General features: G+C 41.6%; 1 protein-coding gene and 1 pseudogene across 1 annotated transcript in view; one reads left to right on the forward strand and one right to left on the reverse strand.

The window, feature by feature from the left end:
- The first annotated feature begins 5,482 nt into the window (after positions 1-5,482).
- The window catches only part of Nek9 (NIMA related kinase 9), a 41,234-nt gene continuing 21,259 nt past the window's right edge, over positions 5,483-25,457 (forward strand). Inside the window, exons 1-10 of the mRNA XM_055592933.1 lie at positions 5,483-5,866; positions 8,359-8,536; positions 10,321-10,376; positions 10,896-10,966; positions 12,560-12,665; positions 15,475-15,606; positions 17,239-17,349; positions 19,302-19,366; positions 22,694-22,744; positions 23,741-23,933. Coding sequence (XP_055448908.1) covers positions 5,651-5,866; positions 8,359-8,536; positions 10,321-10,376; positions 10,896-10,966; positions 12,560-12,665; positions 15,475-15,606; positions 17,239-17,349; positions 19,302-19,366; positions 22,694-22,744; positions 23,741-23,933 — 1,179 coding nt within the window. The 5' untranslated portion in view covers positions 5,483-5,650. The remainder of the gene's footprint in view (positions 5,867-8,358; positions 8,537-10,320; positions 10,377-10,895; positions 10,967-12,559; positions 12,666-15,474; positions 15,607-17,238; positions 17,350-19,301; positions 19,367-22,693; positions 22,745-23,740; positions 23,934-25,457) is intronic.
- On the reverse strand, positions 11,598-11,884 carry LOC129665964 (60S ribosomal protein L37-like; annotated as a pseudogene).

A 25,457-nucleotide genomic window follows, 5' to 3' on the forward strand; every position in this document is an offset into this window, starting at 1 on the left:
GTTTATGTCACTAACCATTCCTTGACTGTCCTTAGAGGGAACAGGTGGGCTGTGGACTGCTCTGTAGCATCTTCTCTTGTAGTTACCACTGGAGTTGTTTCTCCAGAGTTTCTTCTTACTTCTGTTCTTGTAGTGTCCTTCTCAGTTTACAACTTTGGGGTATTTTGTTTATACATTTTTGGTCCATCTAGATTAAATGCACCCAAAACAACAGAGGGCAATTTCTTATCCCCTTCCACTTTTAACATTTCTCATGAGTATTCTTTTTTTAATTTTTATTCATTTATTCTTATGTGATGGGTGTTTGCCTAATCATATGCCTATGCACACTCAGGGAAGCTGCAAGCTAGAGGAGGGTGTCAGATCCCCTGGACTAGAGTTATAGACAGTTGTAAGCTGCCATGGGAATGAAATGTGGGTCTTCGGAAAAGCAGCAAGTAAGTACTCTTAATTGCTGAGCCATCTCCGTCTTCCCATGAATCTTCTTTCTAAAAGCCAGCATAAAGTGTTTTATAGATCACTAGCCGGCCACACACAATTTATTAGTAAATTCAGTCTACTATGAATCTATTTTAATACTATTTCCCAATATTTGGAGGGGTTTGTTTGTTGTTTTAAGACAGAATCTCTGTGTAGGCCAGACTGGTCTCAGATGCATAGCATTCCCCTTGCCTCAGTCTTCCAAGATTGGCCCATGCCTGGCGAAGTATATTTTAACATCAGATTGTCTTTTGTGGGAGTTGAGAAGGTATCTCAAGTCAGTAGAGAACATGACACAGAAACATTATGGGGCTCTTCTGGAAAACGGTGAAGTTGGTTGTCTTATATACACTTAGCCTATGATGGTAGACTCCCTTTTCTCAGCAGGGTTCTAAAAGTCTCCCCTGATCTGGGTGATTCCAGGTTTCCCTGCTAAGGAAACTTCTCTAGCAAGTATCTAGGAATTCCTAGAAATGCCCCACCCTGCTAAGGATCTTAGTCCAGCAGTGACCTTCAATTGTATTTAGTGATTTGCCCCGCCCTCCCATAGGATAATTAGGTGCTGTACTTTTCTTCTTGTGATAGGACCAAAGTATCTCTGACCACCTGACCCCAGCTAATCAAACAAATCTCTCCCTCTGCCCCGGGTTTATATTGCCCTTGATTTCACATGAATAAAGGTTCACACTTTCTTACTTCAAGACTATCTGAGACTCATCATTTATCCTCTGCCTGGTTTCATCTCACCAGGCCTGCCCTCCCTCCCATCCACTGGGCCTGGGCCTTACTGGGCCTGTGTCTTGGCTGCAAGCCAACAGGCATGGGCTTCTGCCCGCACCTCTGCTGTGCTCAACACAGCAACTTGACAAAGAGCTGCATGGCGATTCCTAATATTAATGTAAGGGGCTGGGTACATGCATGTAAGAGTGGCCTGTGCTTATAATCCCAGTACCAGGGAGGCGGAGACAGATAGATACTTAGGGCTCATTGGCCTGTCAGCCTAACCGTTGAGCATTAGGTCCTGGTGAGAGACCCTGTCGTCTCAAAAAACAAGGTATCGCTCCTGAGGAATGACATATAAGGCTGCCCTGTAGCGTCTATGTGCATGTACATACACACAGACACACACCAGTGTTTTCTCACTGATGGTTTGGAGAGCGTAGTGAGTTCAGCAAAACTTAGAGCTAGGGGCTGGAGAGATGGCTTAGTGGTAAAGAGCACTTGCTGTCCTTGCAAAGAGCCAGGTTTGGCTCCTAACCCCTACATAGTAATTCTAGTTCCAGGAGTGCCCACTTCTGACCTTTGTGGCCACTAGGTATGCACATAACTGCACACACACAAGGAGGCAAAACACTCATACACACGGAATAAAAATAAGTCTTAAAAAATTTAGAAATGAATTTGTTTCAATAAAATCATGCCATATCTGTTATATTTACATACTTTATAAACTGTTCTGTTTGGTGATGTCCTCTATATGAGTCACATAGATAATTTAAAATGTTACAGTGTCGTAATAAAAAAGTAAAAAGAAACAAGTAGAATTAAATACCAGCAGTGTATTTAATTAGTATTCTGTAAATATTGTCGTATATCTGCAGGGCTCAGTGCAGTGGGGCACGCCTGTAATCCCAGAACTCAGGGATGCAGAGGCAGGTGGATCTCTGAGTTCTAGGCCAGCCTCGTCTACAGAAGAAGTCCGCTACAGCCAAGGCTACACAGAGAAATTCTGTCTCAAAAAAAAGAAAAGAAACTCTCCCCAACTCCCCTCTCTCCCCTCTTCTCTATATATTTATTTATATCCATATGTCATCAATATAAAAACGATTCAAGTTTCCTTTGAAATCCAGTATGCAGCTACATATACAGTACCAGTGTTCAGTAGTTGCATGGACTTAGTGGCTATAATTGTAGACAGTGGAAGTGCAAACTTTAGTCTTTAGTGACTAATTTTCCAGTAATTTTACGGTCCTGGGGGTTTGCCATTCACCAATTAGAAATTGGCAACATAGCATGCTGTTCATTTGTTAAAATATGGAAATGGCCTGTTTTGATCACAGGTCTTTAAAATAAATGTTGAACATTTCAAGATTTATGAGTATTTACAGATAATTAGTTTTAGGCTGGGCGTATGATTGACACCTGCAGTCCTGCCTAGCACTTGGGAGGCTGAAGTAGGAAGCATGCTGTGAAGTTGAATAAATACCTGAATGACTGTGTAGCCTATGCTACATAGTTCAGGCCAGCTTGGGCTACAACATGAAAGCTTTGTCTCAAAACTTTAGTTTCAGTTCAGTCTAATTTAATGAATTCAGCATGAACTTTCTGTATACTCTAAGATGCAAAATGACGTTCTGTTAATTAGGCCTAAGATATGCAGGCATTATAAGTAAGGCCATTCACAGTTTTAAGCAGTCAAGTTAAAGAAAGCTAAACAGCTCTTCATTGCAAAGGGACCAGGAAAATGAATTGTTAGGCTTCAGCAAGACTTAATGTCTTGGAATCAAAGTCAACACTTCTGATTTTAAGTAATCTCATTTCCCTCCATTATTTCAGCTCAAACACCAACTTCCTATTCTGTGAAACAAAATTAGTTTACCTAAAATCTACTGTACCCAGATTTAAAAAAGAGGCAATATTTATTCTCAAAGTTCCTTCTAATCACTATTAACACTTTCCTTTGGATATTCCTCTGAGAACCCTTCACATACCCAACAAGTTCAGCTTGATTCCATCCCTCCTAAAGAATGCTTTTATGGAAGCGTGGTCTTAAAAAGCACTTACACAAAACTGTTACTGCCTGGTTATTTCCTGTTATATGGACCACTGTGAACCCCATGAATATTCATTCAACAACTTTTTTTTTTTTTTTTTTTTTGCACCTCTACTATTAGGTCAAGCATGTTTCTGGGTACTGATGATGATATATAGTAAGGAAAAACACAAGGACCAAGCTCTCATGGAACTTACATTATTTAAAAAAAAATAACTGTTCTTACTTTCTATACATTGGTGTTTTCCTGCATGTATGTCAGTGTGAGGGGGTCAGATCTTGAAGTTACACACAGCTGTGAGCTGCCATGTGGGGGCTGGGAATTGAACCCTGGTCCTCTGAAAGAGCAATCAGTCTTCTTAGCTGCTGGCCCATCTCCTTAGCCCCCAGCACTTACCGCTCTAACAAATGGAGGTAACAATAAAAGCAAGAAGCGGCAGAACGTGGTAGATGAGCATCCTTAAAGCAGCAATGGTAATAGACTGGGATGCCTGTGCTAGTTTGGACTGGATGTGAAGAGGGTAAAGTTAGCTCAGAGCGAGCATCATGGAAGCAAACTTATCATTACAGAGGTTGGTACATAAATAAAGACGGGATCCAGGTAGATCCAGACAGCAGCAACCCCTTGTGGTCTACTATCCACATGCAATCGGAACTGTTACCATGTTCAAATGGAGCATTGAAAGTTCCAGAGCTCCTGCATCTACCTTGCCATATTCCAATTGATCACCAAGTCATAAATATCCCTGAGATGGATGTCTGCAATCTGAACCTCTTCCCTCGGAGATACTGCCTCAGCACCTCTTAGAACAGAAATTGCCTCCGAACTGATGGCCTTTCCGCCAGTCTCTGTTCTCCACCCTGCTCTCCGAGTTCTTTGTAAAATAGAAATTAGGTCTTAGCCTCAGGTGATCAAACTTAGTAACTGCGCTGGACACTTATGCAAAAGAATGTGCTAAGGGAAGAAAGCATAAATGAATCACTTCCTCAGAAGATTGGAGCATTGAGAGCCAATAAGATGGCTCCATGGGTGAAGGCGCTTGCCATGCAAATCTGGCAACTTGAATCCGATCCCTAGAACCCATGTTTAGGTGGAAAGAAAAAAAAAACTCCACAAAGTTATCCTCTGACCAGCACGTGTGTGGCATCGAAGCACACAACCTCCCATCGTGTGTGTGTACACTGTATATTTTTTAAAAAGAAACAGTTGGGACATAGAACCCTAATCCTATAGTCCTTTAAGTCTCCAATAATTTCCTACTGTCCCTAAGAAACACCAAACTGTACAACATAGAAAATGTGCTTTCTGCTTCTACCCCACATGCACAGTGGGCTTCAACCCCATAACCTCTTAGCTTCATCCCATTCTGCCCGTTCCTAGTTCTGGAGTCAGATTGCTGGCTTTGACTTCCAAGCTCCTCCTAACTAGTTGTATCACGTTAAACACTCCCCACCCCAGTACACATAAACCGTGTTTCACGGTACTGTGAGGATTGACAGCCACAGTATCATAAATAAAGCCTTTAGCATAGTGCCCTCGCCTGTGGTGTAGGTAGTAGTCCTGCAACTTTATAGACTAAAAAAAAAAAAAAAAAAAAAAAAAAAAAAAAAAATCAATCATGAAACTATTGACTGTATTGCAGTTCCCTTGGTTGACTTGAAGGTAATAGGGAGCATCCACTCTTTGTTCGCAAATATGATGAATGTCTGGCACCTAGTGTTTCAGAAATGCTTCATTAGATCAGACGGCCAAAGATCTGCAAAAACGCATCCTATTTTGCTGAATCTGGAAGGTGAGGAGGAAAGAATAGCGTAAGCAAGGGTAAGATATTTTACAAGTTGTTAAGAGGGGACCTATGGTGGTGATAAGAAAGAGCTGGACCTGTTGACTGAGATATCAGAAGTCAAGTATTTCAGCTTGCTACAATATCTTTACTATATCTCTTCAAACAAGAGCCCAGTCCAATAAGTCAAGTGACTGCTATCGCAATCAAAGCTGTTGGGACAAACTTGACGCCATGATGAGACTGGACCATCTCCGAAGTCTGACGCAGTTTGGAGAGCTGGTAGGGGATGCAGGGAAGCGACCTCCAGGCCCGGAGGACACAGTGCGGTCGCCCTTCAGCTTCCACGACTGTCACAAGTGCCAAACCCACTGTCGCCCCAGGCGTACGGGACGCTTTGGCAACAAGTGGGCACGCGAAGGCGGAGGAAAAGTTTAGTGAGCCGGAAACACCGACAACTGCTTCCGGGTCAGGGGGCAGGAGCCACCATGGAAGCACACTCCGCCGCGGGGCCACCTAAGCTGGCGGGCGTCTGAGGCGAACGAGGCGCTGCGCGGCCGGCATTGCCCGCCGTGGAGACGCAGGCGGGTGCCGCGGAGCTGCGGCCTCCGCCATGTCGGTGCTGGGCGAGTACGAGCGACACTGCGATTCCATCAACTCGGACTTTGGAAGCGAGTCCGGGGGTGGCGGGGACTCGGGCCCGGGCCCCAGCGCTAGCCCGGGGCCGCGAGCCGGCGGCGCGGCGGAGCAGGAGGAGCTGCACTACATCCCCATCCGCGTCCTGGGCCGCGGCGCCTTTGGGGAGGCCACGCTGTACCGCCGCACCGAGGTAGCGGCCCTCGGCTCCGGCCACTGCCGGGCCTCCCCGCGCCCTCCTTCCCGGCCCCGCTTTCCAGCCCCGCTGGCCCCGGGTTCTCTGTGTTGAGGCGTCCGCTGGGCTTACTGTGTCTCACTCAGGGGCCCCACCGCGCTTTCGGTTACCTGCTCTAGAAAATTGGTTTGATCACCCTGTCACTGTGGGTGAAACTGAGCGAGTCGCTGAGCGCCCGCCCTTTTGAAGCTTAGTTTTCCCCTTTTGTAATTGGACTTAACGATGACTGCTCTCCCCCATTCCCCCCATCTTTCCTTTTCAAAGGTTATTTTGAGGTCCAAACGAAAGTGTTTTGCACATTGTGAACAGTCTATCAAAGCCTTCTTCCTTTCATTTAGCTGTTCAAGGTCGGGATGGGGTGTCGGTGTATGCTTCCAAATATTCACACGGACATCTGTTAGTTTTGTCGTTATTATTATAAATGAGCACTCAGTTGGAGGATTTTCTTGGTGATCACCAGGAAAATCATCGTGTTTTGTTCTGTTTTTCCTCCTTGCTTTTTCTTCAGTGTTTGTGTGTTTGTGTTCTTTTGAGAACACAGGAAGGCAGTCATTTTCTCCACCTTTTTGCATAGGTTCACAACCTCTGGAGAGACCCTGGATCCCTGACTCCCCAGTTAAGAATGTGTACTGATTTAAAACCCTGTAGTGATGATTCTGTTCCCCAAAACTAACCATAAGTTGGGTTTAGTCACTACAGCCTTAAAGCTCTAGCTTTAGGGTAAACATTTAATGAGAACTCGCGGAGGTTGCAGAAGGTGATTCATCCACCTGCAATTCTAGTGTCTGCTCCCAGCCAGCATTTTTGCTGTGCCGGGGATGAAACAGGCTTTGCCAAGACTGGGAAGGCCTTCTACCACCGAGGCCACACCTCCAACCCCTAGCATATATCTAAGACTGAAAGATGGAAGAAAAGTGGTTGCAAGAAAATATCTTTGTGTTCTTTTCTGCTCCAGTACCCCATTAGTGAACAGAGTTATAATTAATATCACCTGTTAGTAGTCTGTGTTCTTCATTTGCATCACTGTTACTGTCTAGCGTTTAACTCAGTATATTTAAAGTGGCTTACTCACTCAAGGTTTAGCTGAACACTCCAGTCTTCATAGCTCTGGCTTTTATTATCACGTTGGACTTGATTACTAGCTTTGGGTTCATTTTTATCACACTTCTCAGAACTGTATGGCATTATCTGTGTCACCCAGGATTTACTAGATCTGAATTTACAAAGCTTCTTAGAAGCAGCCTTTTCCCCCTAGGTTACAGTTCCACGGGAAGACCAGTCAGCCCTGTTAGTAACAGGGTTTCAGGTATGGGTATTAAAGGTGGAAAAAAGAACAGAGACTCTCAGTGTACAGGTACCGAAATAAGAGAATAACTCATATTTACATGTATGGTAAAAGATTTAAAGTTTTCCAAAAGAAAGTTTGAAAGGCCTTGCTGAGGTAGTCTAAAGGAATGTTAGTATAGGTGCTGGTAGGCTAGGAAGCAGTATCTAAAGAATTTGAAGTATCCCAAAATGTGGTAAAGGTTAGGGCAGTCTGCATGGAAGTGACTGCAGATTATGAGGATTTTTTTTTAAAAAGGGTGGGGAAAGAGCAGAGTGTCTTCTTGTCCAGAAAGAGTAAATGAAAATCATGAAGTTGAAGTTCTCTGGGAAATCAGGCAAGCTTAATTCTCCACTTTATAAGGCCCTGTTCTCAGCTGTAGATGGGGCTGTGCGCTTGTCTCCCCCAAATTCTAGTTCTACCACAGGCATGGTGGCCAGCAGCATTCCTCAAGGGATCTGGTCTCCTCTAGTCCTTCTCCCTGCAACTGATACTGTGCAAATTAAGGGTAGCAACAAAGTAATGTTTCAGTCTTTCTTCGTTGATTGATTATATGCATATGTGTGGAGGTCAGTGGACAACATGCAGGGTCACTTCCGCCCTGCAGGCTCTAGGGCTCAAATTCAAGTTATCAGCTTTGACAGTAAGCGCCTTTACCCGCTGAGCAATCTTACCAGCCTCAAAATGACTTAAATTTTTTTTTCAGTTTTTGTTTTTTAATTCACTGTGTATACGTGGGTATATGCAAGTGAGTGGAGGTCCCCTCACAGGTCAAGGACATTGGATCCCACCCAGGTCCTTCCAGAGCTAAAGTTACAGACATTTGTGATCTGCCCAAGGTGGAAGCTGGTAATTAAACTCTGGTCCTCTGCAAAAGCAATACACTCTTTTAAACATTGAACCATCTCTCCAGGCCGGGAAATCCCACCTTAAAGTAGGCTTAATTCCCCCTAGTTCTTCAGTAAATTATAATAACTGTGCAGAACTTTTAAAGCCTGTTAAAAGGAAAAAGTAAAGAGTCATTCTTTACCCTTCTATGAGGCTTTCTTCTTAGACTCACAGGTTGGGTATGGATCTGTGCACTGCCAGGCAAGAAGAAAACACTCCTCCTGCTACTGTGTTGTAGGATGACTCACTGGTGGTATGGAAGGAAGTTGATTTGACCAGACTTTCTGAGAAGGAACGTCGTGATGCCTTGAATGAGATTGTCATTCTGGCGCTGCTGCAGCATGACAACATTATTGCCTACTACAATCACTTCATGGACAACACCACCCTGCTGATTGAGCTGGAATATTGTAATGGTAAGGTAGAATTCAGGGGCACTTCCTCTGAGAGACATTCACATGTCCAGATCGTGAGGGAGAAGAGGGAAAAGACTTAGAATAAGACTTTAAGTGGATTTATGGGGTTTAAGAGAAATGATTGAGGTCTTGGAGATTTGTAAGATGATGTTGAGAGGATGGATAGGGAGTTTCCTTCCATTATCACATTCTTTCTTGTAGATATAGTTCCAGCTATCTCCAAGTTATTATTGACTATTGTGGGGGTAGGTTCTGTCTGGTTTTTTGTTATTGTTGGTTTTGTGAGTCTCATTGTAACTCCAGCTCAGAAGTTAAGAGCATTGGCTGCTCTTCCAAAGGTCCTGAGTTCATTTCCCAGCAACCATCTATAATGACATATGGTGCCCTCTTCTGGCCTGCATGTATACATGCAGGCGAAACACTGTATGTATAATTAATAAAATCTTAAAAAGAGAGAGAGAGAGAGATTGTAGGTAGAAGCCACACTCCTGCCTCTTCAAATTATTTTTTTCAGTTGAATTTTGTATAGATTTTTCAGGGTTTTTCCATAGGTGATGACATTAGTTCACCATTTTAGACAGCACAGTATCAAACAGCGTAATGTTTAATGAAATCTTATATGGAATATTTATTTATATTAACTTCAGCTAATGCTATTCTACTATCTACTAATAAATGGTCTAAAGATCATAAGTGAATGAGAATGATAGTTTGATATGGTTTTATTTTTCTGTTTTCTAATTTCTTGAACAAATTTTCTTAATAGACAGCAGTTCTGCCTAGTTGTTTAAAAACAAAATTCTGACCTCCTAAGTTCCATTGCTCTGTAACCTTGGGCAAAAAACAACCGTGTGCCTCAGTTTCCTCATCAGTTTGTTGATTCTAAGGATTTATTAAGTGAATTCTTTATATGAAGCAAGTGTTTGTTACAGGACTTATCTTCTATCAGTGTTATTACACATGAGAATCCTCAGAATCCTTTTCTGAGCTGCACATCAAGGTGGCACTGGCATATTTATCTGCACTGTTGTTTTGTGATTATTTCTGGTTCCAAACAACCACTAAATATACAAGTAATTTTTGAAATAGCACAATCCTTACATAATTCACTTCCTTTTTGGTTAAGAGGAACTAGAACAAACGATACTTTTTTTTTTTTCCACTCTGCGTTACTGAATTGCAGGGGAGGAGAACTGTAAAAATGTAATCATAAACTGGAGCTGTGGGTAGGAGGTAAGATAAAATTTACACTTATTCTACAGGAAGAAATGAGTAAAAGTAACAATAACTTCAAACAATCTAGGAGTAGACCCTAGATTTTAAGAAACCTTTTCAGTACAAAGAAAAAGTTGTTTATAAACACTGTGTTTTTAAACCAGTAAATCATAGGTGTAATCCACAGGTTCTAGTAGCCAAATTGACAAAATTGCTACAAAAATATTGCAGATTCTTTAAAAGAGAGTCTAGAAAAGAAAATGCTCTGACTTTGAAGCTGTTTCCCTAGAAGCATATGAGTGGTCTTTACTCTCAGTGTTTTTTAAAGCGGAGAGTTCCCAATTTTCAGCCTCTTGTATTGGGGGAAGAGACATTTGACAAATATTTCTGACAGGGAGATGAGAAGAATTTTGTACCTCTGTAAAAACCCAAGAGGGAAGAAATAATTTCCTTTGGGAAGGAAGCAGAACCCTTCATTTCCTGATGTCACCTGTTAAAACCCTTATTAATACAGGATACAAGCTTTTCTCTCCATTGAACAACTCAACCTGTTTTTTGCTTAATTGCAGGAGGGAACCTGTATGACAAAATCCTTCGTCAGAAGGACAAGTTGTTCGAGGAAGAGGTAATTCATATGTGTGGAAGGAAGCTAGAATTATGTTTAATTCTTGCATTCTGGTTCTGTATTTACTCTTCCAACAATGAAGAGTGTTTTTTTCCTTTTGTTCAGACTCCTTCCAGGCTCTGAGTGATATTCATGAGAAAGGAAACCTCTAACCAGGAAGCTGTCTATAGCTGCTTCCTAACCGTTTTACCTCCACACCATGGTTCACTATGGGCTTTCTTTCCTGGTTCTGTTACTGCATACTGGTATGCCCAGTTTTCTGTACCTCTGCATTCCTCCTGGGGCTCTTTCCACAAGCCTGCTTTACCATCCTGTTTGTAATGATCTTGGAACTATCTTAGATGACCTGCGTTTTCTTTTCACCCTTACTACTTTTCTTTGCCTACTCAACCTACAAGCAAGGGCTATCAAGTCATGTTGAGTTGTAACCTCTGGTTGCAGCGTCTATAGTGTGTGTATGTGTGTGTGTTTAAATAGAGTTGTTGTTTCTAATCCAAGTGTAACGTGTTGCATCTGCAGATGGTGGTGTGGTACCTTTTCCAGATTGTTTCAGCTGTGAGCTGTATCCACAGAGCTGGGATCCTGCATAGGTAATGACTGAAAAGAAACCCCATTGCCAGTCCTGTCTCTACCCTAAGGACCTCTCATTACCCTATTTGTGTCGTGTCAAGGTTTTTTCGTTGATGATTGGGGGAAGGAGTAAAGGATGTAATTTCTTATCTCTGACGTTAAGCCATGTTTGTAATGTAGGAAGAACCTCCTCAGTAGCTAAGTAACTAAGTACTTAGTTCTTTTAGATGGACCTTAGAGTTGAGTTCATTGATTCATCAGTAAAGCCCAGAAAGGGCTATAAAGAGAATTCACAGAAAATGTATTTAAGAAAGAGTAGTTGGCAATTGTTAATACTGTAATTTTATTTTTATTTAAATTAAAACCTGTTCATTGTGTGTGATTTTTGCCAAGTCTTTATTTGATTAAAAAAAAAAAGTTGGGGCAGAAAAAGTTACCATTCATTTCTTGTAAACCATGCTAAGAACATTTCCACCTCATACTTTTCCTAAGCAAGTGGCCATTGCTAGCAACTGAGAATAATCTACCAGAGTTTCTTTTAATAATTTGTCCACCATTTGTCCATTTAGTTAGACTGTATTTCTTTTTTTTTTTTTTTTTTTTTTTTTGCCTGTGAAACCAGAGCCTTTATTTTCTGACTGACCGAAATCCTCAAGATGAACTGGATGCTGCAACAGCTGCTCTCTTTGGTTTAGGTGTCGTTCCTTCACGGAATCCATGATGAATCCGCCATAGATAGTTTTTAGGTGCCTCATCCGACCAGTAGTGTTTCGTCTCTTAGCCTTGGTGCTCCAGTTATACTTCCTCTTGCACTTGGCAGGGTAGCCACATTTGCCGCAGGTCGACCTCTGAAGGTGGTAGGTCTGAGAGCCTCAGCGGTGGCACGGTGTGTGCACCTTACTGCGACACTTTCCAAAGGATGACGTTCCTTTCGTCATCTTGCTTCTGCCGCCGAGGCCAAAGAGACTGGCAGAGCTCGGCTGTATTTCTTTAAAGCTACTCAATGCCTGCATTGCGTGGTTGTCACTTTCTTTTTAAAAGTAAAGAAAGGTACTGTTCTGGTTTGCTCACATTTTGTAATAAAAGAAGACAGAGTGTGAGCCAGACAGAGATAGTGTTATCTGTGATCAGTTCATCTTTAGAAAAGTGATCAGCAGCTTTATTTAGATAATTAAAACAGCCTTGTGTGTTATTTCTGAGCCATGCAGTCTCTTATGCCTTAACAAATTATTTGAATCTTTGACACCAACTATGTGTCAAGGTATATAATTTTAAGGCCTAACTGGTAGCTGAAAAGTCAGTGACTTGCATAGGAATGTGGCTGTCAGGAGCACTGTTCTGTCATCTTACTCTTCACCCAGTGACATCACTGATTTGGGAGATACTCTTTTGCTGAGAAGCCCTAGAGAGTGAAGATAGTTCTTTACCTTTCCTTCCAAAGCCCCTTCTCCAGCAATAAATTGGTGGTGAGCACTGTGTGGGGCATTTACAACCTTGTAACAGAAACCAAGTGGTACTAACACTCATTTTATTTTTACAGATCCCAGGAAAAGGGAGGCGGGGAGGTTAGGTTATTGTTACATGGGCTTAATATATTACATCTTCTTTTTCAGAGATATAAAGACATTAAATATTTTTCTGACCAAGGCAAATCTGATAAAGCTTGGAGACTATGGCCTAGCAAAGAAACTGAATTCTGAATACTCCATGGCTGAGACAGTGAGTATAGCCACAGTAAAAGTTAATAAATGTCAACTTTTTTTGAAGTCTTTGGAAATCTGTTTTTATATGTGTCTGCATGAGTTTCTCTGCATCACATGAGTGCAGGTGCCCCCAGAAACTAGGAGAGGATAGTGGAGTCACGGGAGTTGGGAGCCACCTACTGTGGATGCTGGGAGCCACACCCAGGTCCTCTGCAAGGGCTATAAGTACTCTTCACCCACAGAGCCATCTCTGCAGCCTTAGTATGTGTCATGTTCCATCATTTTAAATTTCCTACGAGTACATGTACATTGATGCACTTGAAGCTTACAGGAAGACTTGTGGGAGTCATTTTATTCCTCTACCACGTGGATCCTGGGGATCAAGCTCAGGTTGTCAGGCTTGGCAGCGAGCACCATTACCAGCTGAGCCATCCTACTTGATTTTAAAAAGGTCATTAGTTAGCCAGGTGCAAGGGTGCACACCTGTGATCCCGGCACTCGGAGATGGGGAGGCAGATGGATCTCTGAGTCTGAGGCCAGCCTGTTCTACAAAAGTGAGTCCAGAACAGCCAAGGCTATACAGAGAAACCCTATCTCAAAACAAAACAAAACAAAAAAAAAAATCATTAGTTAAAAAGCAGGTCTAAGCTGGCCGTTAGGACAGTGGTCTTATTCTTTAGCATTAAGACACAAGTATTACTCGTCTGGTTTCACAGTGTTCTGCCCCTAAAAGAATTTGGAAATGTAAGTTCATAGAATTAACTTTATCCTGATGTTTTCTGATATCAAGACATTCCTGCAAATAATTTAGACAGCCAAGGTTGAGAGCCTCTGTTTTCAGGGACTCAGTGTTTGTATTGTGGTGGCCAATTGAACATTTTTTTTTTTAATTTATTTATTATGTATACAGTGTTCTGCCTGCATGTACACACGCACACCAGAAGAGGGCACCAGATCCCATTATAGATGGTTGTGAGTCATCTATATTGAACTCAGGACCTCTGGAAGAACAGCCAGTGCCTTTAACCTCTGAGCCATCTCTCCAGTCCCTAATTGAACTTCTAAAGAAGCAATTCTTTTGTTAAGGATTCTTTTTTTTCAAGATCAATATGAAAAAAACAACGAAATTTGACTCATTTTTGGCTAGTTAAATGCAGTAAGGAAATGATGCAAAAATGTATAAATGCCATGTAAGCCTTTTAACATTTTTGCTTTGCTAACTAAAGATGTCCGCTTTCTTGGGAGTGCTGTAGTTAATGTACACATTTTTATTTTTAGACCTTTGTGTTCTTTTTTGAGCTAGTGACTCCCTGGTAAGCCTTGACCTAGAGACCTTCCTTCCTCAGTGATAGGATTACAGGTGTGTGCCCCTATGTCTAACTTTCAAGGTCATTCTTTTAGATTTTTTTTTTGAAATGGGGCTCAAACCCTCTATGTAACCTCACTGATCTTCTGCTTCTGTCTCCCAGGTGCTGGTGTTACAGGCATGTACCACTGTGCCCAGCTCCGAGCCCATTTTGGTTTTTTAGATTTTGTTGTTCATGTATTTTGCCAGAAGAAGGTGTCACTTCAGGTGTCAGATCCTCTGGGACTGAAGTTCCAAACAATTTGTGTCATGTAGGTGCTGAGACTTGAACTCAGGTCCTCTGTAAGAGCAGTCGGTGTTCTTAATCACTGAGCCATCTCTCCAGGCCCATTCTTAATATATTGTTTTCACAAATGTCAATTTAGGCCATTTAATTCTTTGATTCAGTTGCCATTTCTCACTGCCTATATATAGCTTTTTCCCATGGGTAAACTTTATTTTTTAAAGATTTATTGGTGTGTGTGTGTGTGTGTGTGTGTGTGTGTGTGTGTGTGTGTGTGTCTACCTGATATAGGTGCTGGTTTCCAAATTCTAGTAAAGGACTTACACACTGAGTCTTCCTCACCCCCAAATTGGTAAGCTTCTAAGTGTGTCTCTGTATTAGCCAAGGTTCTCTAGAGGAACAAAACTGATAGGATGGTTCTGTACTAAAAGGAGACTTCGTTAGAATGATTAACAGGCTGTGATCCGGCTAGTTCAACAGCAGCTACCTCCTGAAGAAAAGGCCAAGAGTTGAGTAGTTGTTCTCTCCGCAAGGCTGCATGTCTTACCCTGCTCTGTGTTGGCGTCCTGAAAAGGTAGATTCTAATGCCAGTGAAGGAATGGCTCAGTAGTAAGATAGATGAGCTTGCCAGTAAGGGGGGTCAAACAGGCAAAATGCAAAAGCTTTCTTCTGTGTCCTTTTATGTAGGCTGCCACCAGACAGTGTGGCCTAGACTTCAGGTGGGTCTTCAGATCTCTAATGATCTGAATTTAGGGTAGGTGTTTCCACATCAAGTGACTTAATCCACAAAAATCCCTTACAGTTGTGGCCTGCTGCTTGCAGTTTAGTTGATCGCAGATGTGGTCAAGTTATTCAGCAAGAGGAGCCATCACAGGCTCTTACCTGTTTGAAGTCTAGAGTAAACCTTGGAAGTGTAAAGTCTGAGTCGGGCTTTAGTTTTCCAGTTTATCCATAGTGCTTTACCAAAAGTTGTCCTTTAGGAAGTGGTCCAGGAGATCTGCTGTGAATACTGTTTCTCAGCTATGCTGGCCTGGCCCTCTACCCACTGAGCTGAACCCCCAGCACCACTGTATTTCTTCCTGAGGTGGCATCATCTCACAAAACCCTTTTTGCATGCTGATGAATGTTCTGTGGGTATTATCTCTAATGCCTTTAACTCTTAATTTAGCTGTTGAAATGATTAGTTACCGGAGAAAATAAGTTAATTCTGTATTTTTTGTTGTTTTTGTTGTTTAGCTTGTGGGCACTCCATATTACATGTCTCCAGAGCTCTGCCAAGGAGTAAAGTATAATTTCAAGTCTGACATCTGGGCAGTTGGCTGTGTCATTTTTGAACTGCTTACTCTAAAAAGGACATTTGATGCTACAGTAAGTTGGTGTGTCCTCCCCAATTTGTGTTTGCAGTGTAGTACGAGATGAAGTGAACCAGCTTCATTTATTCCTGAGACTTCTGACTTCCTGAAAAGAGATCATCTGCAGTAAAAATAAATAAATAAATAAATAAATAAATAAATAAATAAATAAATAAATAAATAAATAAGCTATAATTAGACTGGGTTATAGTATGTTATTAAAATGCCCTAGACCAAGTTTATCTGCAGCTTGAGTTCCCTTGTTGAAATGAGCATAATGAAGCAGTTGGAGCGCTTGCTGTATTTTAATCTGTTGACTATAATTTTGTCTCTAAAGCAAAGGTTCTCAACCTATGGGCCAAGACCCTTTTGAGGGTCTGATAACCCTTTCATGAGGTCAAAATCAGATATTCTGCATGTCAGATATTTATATTGCATTTCATAACACCAGCAAAATTACAGTTATGAAGCAGCAATGAAAATAACTATGGTGGGGGTCACCACCACATGAGGAACTGTATTAAAGCACTAGAAAGGGCGAGAACCATTGAGCTAGAGTCACCTGTGTGATGCTACAGTTTGGAAAAGCTGTTTCATTCCTTATACTTTAGCTACATCAGCTTTGTTTTGTTTCTTAAAGCTAAGGCATATTATATATAACAACCTATCAAATAATTTTGAAACATCACACACTCCCTAAGTAAAGGTCATCTTTGTTTTTATGGATAACAGATCTTTTTAAATCTTTTTCTTTTTCCTTTTTAAAAAAGTTTCTCAAACTTTAATTTGCATTCAGACTCTTTGGGGCATCTTGTTAAAATGCAGATTCTGTTTGAGCAGGTTGGGTGGGATGAGCTGTGTTCTGTATTTCTAACAAGCTTCCAGATGTTTCTGTTGGCTATACTCCATGGGCCACACTTTGGAGTAACTGCAGTGGATTGACAGCCAGTCTGCTACAACCAGGTGTGAGAATGTGGACAAATCATTTCTGTGACCCTGTCTCATCACTATACCATGAAAATGATGCCCATCTCCCTGTGAAGATTTTTTGATACAATGTAGGGTAATGCACACTCACTGCTTTGTTACAAGACTTAGTTGGTCTACCCTCTAATTCTCCTAAATGGAATTACAAGTAGAAGAAAGACAACTAGTGGAAGGGTGATACTATAATGTATTCCAAGGAACATAGTCCTAGTTTTGATCTCTGTCTTTGGGCTCCCTTCATTCCATCTGAGAGCAGCAATGCATCACGCCTTCTTTCTGATGCACACTAATAGTTCTAAGATGAAATCAGCTAACATAGAACTGTTGCCACTTCTCTGAATAGTCCCAGATACCTCTGGGCCCCTGCTTGGTAGAGATAATACTATCTTTTTCTCTTTTTGTTTAACTTGTCAATTACCTTATTCATATGGGTATTTTGCCTGCATGTGTGTCTGTGTACCACGTGAGTGTCTGGTCTCTACAGAGGTAAGAAGAGCGTGTTGGATCCTCTGGAATAGGAATGACATATAGTTGTGCTCAGGATTGAACCTGGGTCCTCTAGAAGAGCACCCAGTGCTCTTAACTACTGAGCCATCCCCTCAAGCAACAATAACACTGTCTTTATATAACCAGGAACAATGTAGTTTTCCTTTTATTCTAGAACCCGCTCAACCTGTGTGTAAAGATTGTGCAGGGAATCCGGGCCATGGAAGTTGACTCTAGTCAGTATTCTTTGGAACTGATCCAGTTGGTGCATGCATGCCTCGACCAGGTAGGCCTGAACTCTTCATCTGTTTCATTTAGCCTTAGTGTTTGGGGTATGACATAGATATGAAACTTAGAAAACCATGTCTACCTCCCCAAACTGGTCTCAGGATAAACATCGGTAATTCATGGTATCTGTGTCCTTTAGCAAAGTTTTACTTTATTCTATTTTTTAATTGCTTTATTTATTTTTATTTTATGTGCATTGATGATTTGCCTGCGTGTATGTCTGTATAAGGGTGTCAGATTTCCTGGAACTCAAGTTACAGACAGTTGTGAGCTGCCATGTGGATGCTAAATATTGAACCCAGGTCCTGTGGAAGAACAGCCAGTGCTCTTAACTGCTGAGTGGTCTTTCCGGCTCTTTTTTTCTGTTTTGAAAATATATAATTGTAAGATGGTTTTAACATCTAAATTGTGTTCCATTTTTTATGGTCAAGTTTTTTTGTTTTTTGTTTTTTCCTGTCCTTTTTTTTTTTTAAGACAGGGTTCCTCACTACACAGCTCAGGCTTGTCCTTGGACTTGCTGTGATCCTCCAGTCTCAGCCTCCTGAGTGCTATGACTACAGGTATACACATCACACCTTGTAGGAGGATCAGTTTGGTTTTGTAAAACTGTAGCCAGGTATAATTTTTTAATTCTTAACATAACGAATATATAATTTATTAAAGTTTGTTTACTGTGTATTCAATTCTACTGTTACTGATGGTGTGGACAGAAAGCCACTAGCAATCAGAATCACCTAGTTGGGGAGTTTTTTCAGGAAAATGAAGATTGATTGGCCCTACCCCAGACAGTAGAGTCTGTGAATAAAGCCCCAGAGGACTCAGTGCCTGTGTGTTGGGCTTTGAGAGTTGCTGCCTTAACTGAACAGATGAGAAGGGCACATTGTACAAATCCTCATTCGTGTGCAGTGTTTGTCATAGTGTCATAGTGTCGATAGACATAAAATGTGATGGAAGAAAAAAAATGGAAGGAAAAGTCTCACTATGTAGCCTTTACTGGCCACATTTGCTATATGAATTTGCTATATGGATCAGGCTAGCCTTCAATCATAGAGATTTACCTTCTTCTGCCTCCTGAGTGCTGGGATTAAAAGTGTGTTCCACCATATCTGGCAAGAAATTAAAATTTTTCACGGAAGTTTTTTTTTTTCTTTTTGAGAATTTTATACGTGGGCACTACATTTCTCTTGCCTCTCTCTTTCCCCCTCTAGCCCCTCCCATATTCTTCCCCCCAAATAGTTGATTTCTTCTTTATTATTGTTACATGTATATACACATGTGAATATATTCATACATATCTGTATATATCACCTATGGAGTCCAGGCTCTAGAAGAACAGGAAGACTACATGTTCTTCCTGGTCATATAAAGGTAGCGCTATTGGGGCTTAAGGGGTGGTTTAGCAGGTAAGAGCACCAGATGCATTTCCAGAGGACCCAGGTTCAATCCCAGCATCCACATGGTGGCTTACAACTCTGTGTTACTCCCATTCCAGAGGATCCAACACGCTTTTCTTGTATTTATGTGTGCCTAGAGCTGACCATGTGGGTTTGGACAACCTATGTAGGAGGTCATTTGTGGAAGAAACTGATATTTTCTCATTCAGCAGCCATTGACTGGTAGCTCTTCATCTAGCGCTGGGACCATATGTAATTTCCGCTGTCCTCATTGGCAGGTCAACTGGAGGTATCATTATCAGCAACCATATTATTGAGATTTCATGGGTGCATTTTCCCTGTCATGTTTAGGGGACAGGATATATCGACAGACAATCTGGGCCTCTCAGTCTTGGAAATTATAATTAAAAAATGAAAGTCTTATTTTTAATTTTTTTAAATTTATTTTATTTTTTTAGCTAATTTACTTACAGCCTTCTGAACAAAAATAAAATCCCTCATTGGTTTCCATATTGCTCATTCACTTTAAAGAAAACTAATCTTTTTTACTGTTTAGGATCCTGAGCAGAGACCCACTGCGGATGAACTTCTGGATCTCCCGCTTCTCAGGAAACGCAGGAGGTAATCCACAAAGGAATCACTTCACCCAGAGACAGTGGAGAGTGCGCAAGGAAGGGCGCTGCCTCCTTCCTGCACCCTGCTCTCATTGTTTCAGGGTGCCTCCTCGCCTTTATCTCTTCAACCACTTTATTCTGGATTTGTTCTAGTAGGACCCAAGAGCTCTCTGCTTTCAGTTCTACAGTTTTTAGTTCTATAGTTGAGGCCTTAGTGTCGGGTGTTTTGTTTTGTTTTGTTTTGTTTTGTTTTGTTTTGTTTTGTTTTGTTTTGAGACAAGACCTTGCTCTGTAACCCAGGCTGGCATCAAACTTGCTATCCTCCTGCCTCAGCTTCCCAAGCACTGAGATTATTGGCATACATCAGCCTATTTTTTGTTTTTTTGAGGAACCTCCATTTTCCATGACATCCTAATTTATCTTACCCCTCCTGTGGCTCCACATCCTTGCCAGTACTTGTTACTTGTTAGCCTTTTTGATGGTAGCCATCTGTTTGGGGCCGGTAGCTCTCCCCTGGTTTTGCTCTCCCTCACCGTGGTGATCTTGGGCATTCGTTACAGACTTGCCAACTTTTGTGTGTTTGAGGAGTGTCTGTTCAAATCACCATTTAAAAAAAGAGATTAGACTTATTTTCTTTTAATAGAGTGGTCACATCCTTCATGTATTTGGAAAATTAACTCAGATGAAGTTTGCAAATATTTTCTCCTAGTCTGTAAGCTGTTTCTTCACTATTCAGTCTCCTCTGCTGTACAGAAGCTTTTTAATTTGATGTATCCCATATTTTAATTTTTTGCTCTTATTACCTATTCTTTGCTCTGACATGCCTAGTTCATGTTCTGAAGCTTTTTTTCCTGTATTTTCTAATAATTGTTATATAGTTCATTGAAATTTTTGCCCCATAACTAATTTTTCCTGGTTTCTAGTTGTTTTGTTTAATTTTTTGATTACTTTATTTTATATGTGTGTTTTACTTGTATGTATGCATCACATACATACCTGGTGCCAAAGAGATCAGAAGAGGGCAACAGATGTCCTCTGACTGGAGTTCCAGATGGTTGTGAGCTGCCGAATGGATAAAGGAACCAAAGCCCTGGTGCTCGTAAGAGCAGCCAGTGTTCTTAACCACTGAGCCTTCCCTCCAGTCTGTTTTGTTTTATTATTTTTGGAATATCATTTGTTTATTTCATATCATTTGTTTATTCTTAGACAATGCCGTACATGTATGTAGTATATCTTAATCATATCCACCCCGTCACCTCCCTTTCACACCCTCCGAAGCCCCCGTGTCCCCTCTCACCTTCATGTCATCCCACCTTTTGTGGGATGTTACCTGATCCTGTTGATTTGATCTTGTACAGGTAACCACAACTGCAATGAGCTCATGAGTGCAACAGCCATGTCAGTCCCAGAAGACAGCATTTCATAGCACTCTTCCCCATCATCCAGCTCTTACATTCTCTCCAGCCCCCCTTCTCCAGTGTTCCCTGAGCCTTACTGTTTTATAACCAGTGTTTCAATATGTAGAATTATGCGTTATGCCCAGATACAGCCTGTGAGCTTCTGTTTATGTTCTATGCATATTCAGACACTATTACCATTTGGGACTCATTAAACATATATTTAATTTTTTTATCTAGCTTATTTCTCAACAGTATCTAACTGAAAATTTACTCTAACTGGCCTTAATCTCTAACTGAAATTTTTAAATTATTTTTTTTAAGATTTATTTATTACGTATAGTATTCTGCCTGCATGTGTGCCTTCAGGCCAGCAGAGGGCACCAAATCTCTAAATGGTCATGAGCCTCCATGTGGTTGCTGGGAATTGAACTCAGGACCTCTGGAAGAGCAGCCAGCTCTTAGCCTCTGAGCCATCTCTCCAGCCCCTTCAATTAATTTTTAATTGATTATTTTATTTTGCACTTTGTACTTTAATTGTAAGATATAAGATGTCATACTGTAGGCAGAGAAAAATAATAGAATGAAAAACATAGATAAAGAAAGTTGTGTAAAATACTCTGCAAACACAAAATACTGTTTGGCTAGATTAATGGTTCTAGACCTGGCCAAGCTCTCTTAAGAGCTTTCAAAAATTATTGATGCCTAAGAGATATTGTAATAATTCATAAATTTATGCAGAATGATGAACTAGGCTAGAATATAGGTTGTAAATCAAAGGTGGAAGGATCAGGACTCTTGAATGCCAAGCTCAATTCAAAAGAGAGTGCAGGGGCTGGAGAGATGGCTTAGGGGGATAAGCACTTGCTGCTCTTGCAGAGGCTCTAAGTTCAGTCCCAGTGCTCACTTTGGATGGCTCACAGCTACCTGTAATTCCAGCTCTGAAGAATCGGGCTCCTCTGGCCTCTTCTAGCACCTGCACTCATGTGTATATATGCCCCAACCCCCCCCCCAATAAAAATAAAATATATTTTTTAAAAAAAGAAAAAAGTGATTACACAAGAATTAAGTGTTTGTAGAGGTCAGTTTATATGATGAGAGGGGTGCCCAAAGAAGTTACACAGCAGAACTTGTACCAGTTGTTAAGTTAGTTTAGGACATAGGAACTATTGGGATGCTCGGAAGCAAGGCTGGCCAAGAGGCACTACTGTGTTTGTGGGTCAGATGGGAAGCAAAGCCACACAGAACAAGGTAGTGAGATGGGGTAAGAAGAGTAACAGGAAAGGTACAGTAGTGGAATATAATGGTGTACAGCCATAATCCCAGCACTTGGAAGGCCAAGGTGGGAGATGACAAGTTCAAGGCCAGTCTGAGACACACACACACACAGAGTCACACATGGATGGACACACACAGAGAGAGGGAGATGGAGAGAGAAGAAAATTTTAAAGGTACTCTGTAAATAAAATCTATTAAAATGGCATAGTGGAGAAAGGGAGAGAGGAAAGTTAGATGACTGAAGTGGATTGGGAGAAAATGAAGGAGTATTGTCAGTTGCAAAAATAGAGAAACCAGAGAGAAAAGCTGGCTTGGCAGAAAGATAACAAGCCCAAGATTGGAGATGTTATTTGTGAGTCAGTGGGCAGACCAGATGGAGATGTGTGCCATGTGCGTCAGAGGCTCTCAAGGCCTATTCCAGGCTGGACCATTCCTCATACATACAAAGCAAAGACCTCAAAATGCTGCTCCCTCTGGTTAGCAACTCATACAATGTCAGGCCTGTGTAACTTGCTATCTTGATTTGCTTTCCTAAAAATGTTGTCATGTTGTAGGATATATGCATGTGGTTATAAAATTTAGTCTGTGAAATGTAATAACGGGTCATGGTTGCAATGTACCTGGTATTTTGCTCACATGACTTTTTTTTCTTTTGGTAGAGAGATGGAAGAAAAAGTCACCCTGCTTAATGCACCTACAAAGAGACCAAGGTAATTCTCAAGAGGCTCTATGGGAGTATTAAAAATCTTCAGTTCCTGATATAGGAGGCTTACTTAAATTTATACATTATTTGATCCTAGTAGCCTGTGGTGTCAATTTAGGAGCCAACATTGGCTTAAATGTCAGATAGTCATTTCTTTACTTTTTATTTTTTAAGATTCATTTGTGTATGTGTTCATGCGTGTATGAATGTACAATTGTGTGTATGCAGGTGCCTTCAAAGACGGAACAGGGCACCAGGTCTGGAGCTGGATTTGCAGGCAGTTGTGAGCCACCTGATAGGGTTGCTGGGAACTATCTTCTGAAAGAACAGTACACACTCTTAATTGCTGAGCTATCTATTTGGCCCCTACTGAGTGTTTTTGTTGTTTTGTTATGTTTTTTAATGTGTATGGCTGTTTTGCCTGCATGTATATCTGTATACATGTGTGCCTGGTCTCTGCAGAGGCCAGAAAAAAAGCATCAGATCCCCTGGAACTAGAGTTTGAGCTACCACTGGATGCTGAGAATCAAACCTGGGTCCTCTGGAATAGCGACCTGTTCTCTTAGTCTCTGAGCCATCTCTCTAGCCCCCAGATAGTCTTTTCTGAAGAGAAAGACTTTCTCACAAGAAGGTGGATGTTGTTACCATGATGGATGTTGAAAGTGGAACTGCTAGGGACTGGCTGGCTGTGTTCTGGCTGAGGGCTGTGTTGAAGCCTTAGCTGAGCTTGGAAAGCCTGTTAGGAGACAGTGTTGAAAGAACACGCTTTCTCATGGTGAAATTGGCACTTCTTCTGAGGTAATAAGACTTTTTTTTTTAAAGAAAGGATTCTTGCAGTTCATACTGCTTTTGTTATGTGGCTCCAAGGATCAAATTCAGGGTTTTATACATACTAGGCAAGCACTGGAATAAGAAAATTGCTTGGGAAGTGCTGAGCTACACCCCCAGTCTTCTCTGAAGCCGTCTTTATGTTAAACATGCCTGTGTTTGGGACTGCTGGCAGGTCAAGCACTGTGACTGAGGCACCCATTGCTGTGGTGACATCACGAACCAGTGAAGTCTATGTCTGGGGTGGTGGGAAATCCACACCCCAGAAGTTGGATGTCATCAAGAGTGGCTGTAGTGCCCGACAGGTGTGCGCAGGGAACACCCACTTTGCTGTGGTCACTGTGGAAAAGGAACTGTACACCTGGGTGGTAAGTGGAATGGACTGCAAGCACCATTGCTTCTGGGCCCCAGCTGTGTGTGTAGGCATTCTGTTAGCTGTCCTTGTGCTGCAGGAATGAGGTGAGCTCACATTGAGTTCCTGTGAGAAAGGTGTGGGCTGTGTGCTTCAGGCCATTCCTAGAGCATAGCGGTCACCTATGAATGGCTTTTGAGAAAGGGAAAGAGCATGAGAGCACCTTGGGTCTAGGTTCAGAAGACTGGACTCTCTGTTGTGGACAACAAGATGATGTCATCTATATCAGGTACTTGTGTTCTGTTACCATGAGGTCAGAGCAACTAGTACCAGAGAAATAGCTTTGTAAACAAATACATGCCATGTCAGGAAACCTCAGAGCCACCATCTGTGAATGAAAATTGCTCACAATTTCCCTTTGTTGCCCTCTAAATTCAGCCCTGTCATTCGTCTTTCGTTGTTGTTTATTGTTGCATTTTTTATTTTTGAGACAGGGTCTTACCCTGTAGCGAAGGCTGATCTCAGATTTGCAGCCTCCTGCTGGGATTATAGGTGTGCATCACCAACATGTGTTTTCCACATCTCCCACTCTTCCTCACTCACCTACAGTACAGCATCCATCCTTGCCACCCAGTTAACATGGCTGTTGACCAGATGACCTATGAACTGCTAAAATAAGATAAACACCTTTGTCCCTACCTACACTGACCTCTCAGCAGCACCCAGCACAATTAATTGACTACTCCCTTACAGTTCTGTTGTCACTTGGCTTCCAGGATAGCTTGGCTTCTGATTTTATTGCTGTGCCTTCTGTGGGCGAGTTTCAGGCTGCTTGCTCTCACCAGCCCTGTGCTACCCCTGCTTCCTCTCTGAGGAGCTCCTCTACTTTTAAGTGGCTTCAGCTTTTTTATAGGTGTTTTAACTCCATTGTATGAGAATAGACAGTGAGTAATTGTGAAGTGTTAAAATATATATATATATATATATATATATATGAGTGATTTGGTCCCAGGAACAGACTGATGACCTGCTGCTATTTCACCTTATCCCTTAAAGAATTAGCCTGAGGACGGCTATCAGAAATGGTATGAAAGTAATATCTCACAACTACTTGTTAAAGGTTTATATTTGAGTAAGTGCATGGAAAGAATTGCTATCTCTAAGAAACTGTTACAAAGCTATGAGAACTGTTCTTATTACCGTGTGCACTTCCCTGGTAGAACCAAACTCTATTTTTCTCATTTTTTTTTCTTTTTTGATATAGCTATATTCTTTATAGCTGTTCTGTGTTTTAAGGAAGCTGACCAAAATATATAAAACTTCTAGTACATGTGGTTTTCAAAGTTATACTCATTTAGAAAGTGTTCTGGTTAGTTTTTGTCAACTTGACACAAACCAGTCACCTGGAAAAAGGGAACCCCAGTTGAGGAATCGCCCTCCTCAACTGGGGCATTTTCTTGATGGGTGGGTGTGCCACCGGTCTGAGCAGGTGGTCCTGGGTGCTGTAAGAAAGCAAGCTGAACAGCCCTAAGGAGCAAGC

The sequence above is a fragment of the Psammomys obesus genome, unplaced genomic scaffold, assembly GCF_907164565.1.
Source record: "Psammomys obesus unplaced genomic scaffold, mPsaObe1.curated_primary_1811, whole genome shotgun sequence".
Lineage (NCBI taxonomy): Eukaryota > Metazoa > Chordata > Mammalia > Rodentia > Muridae > Psammomys > Psammomys obesus.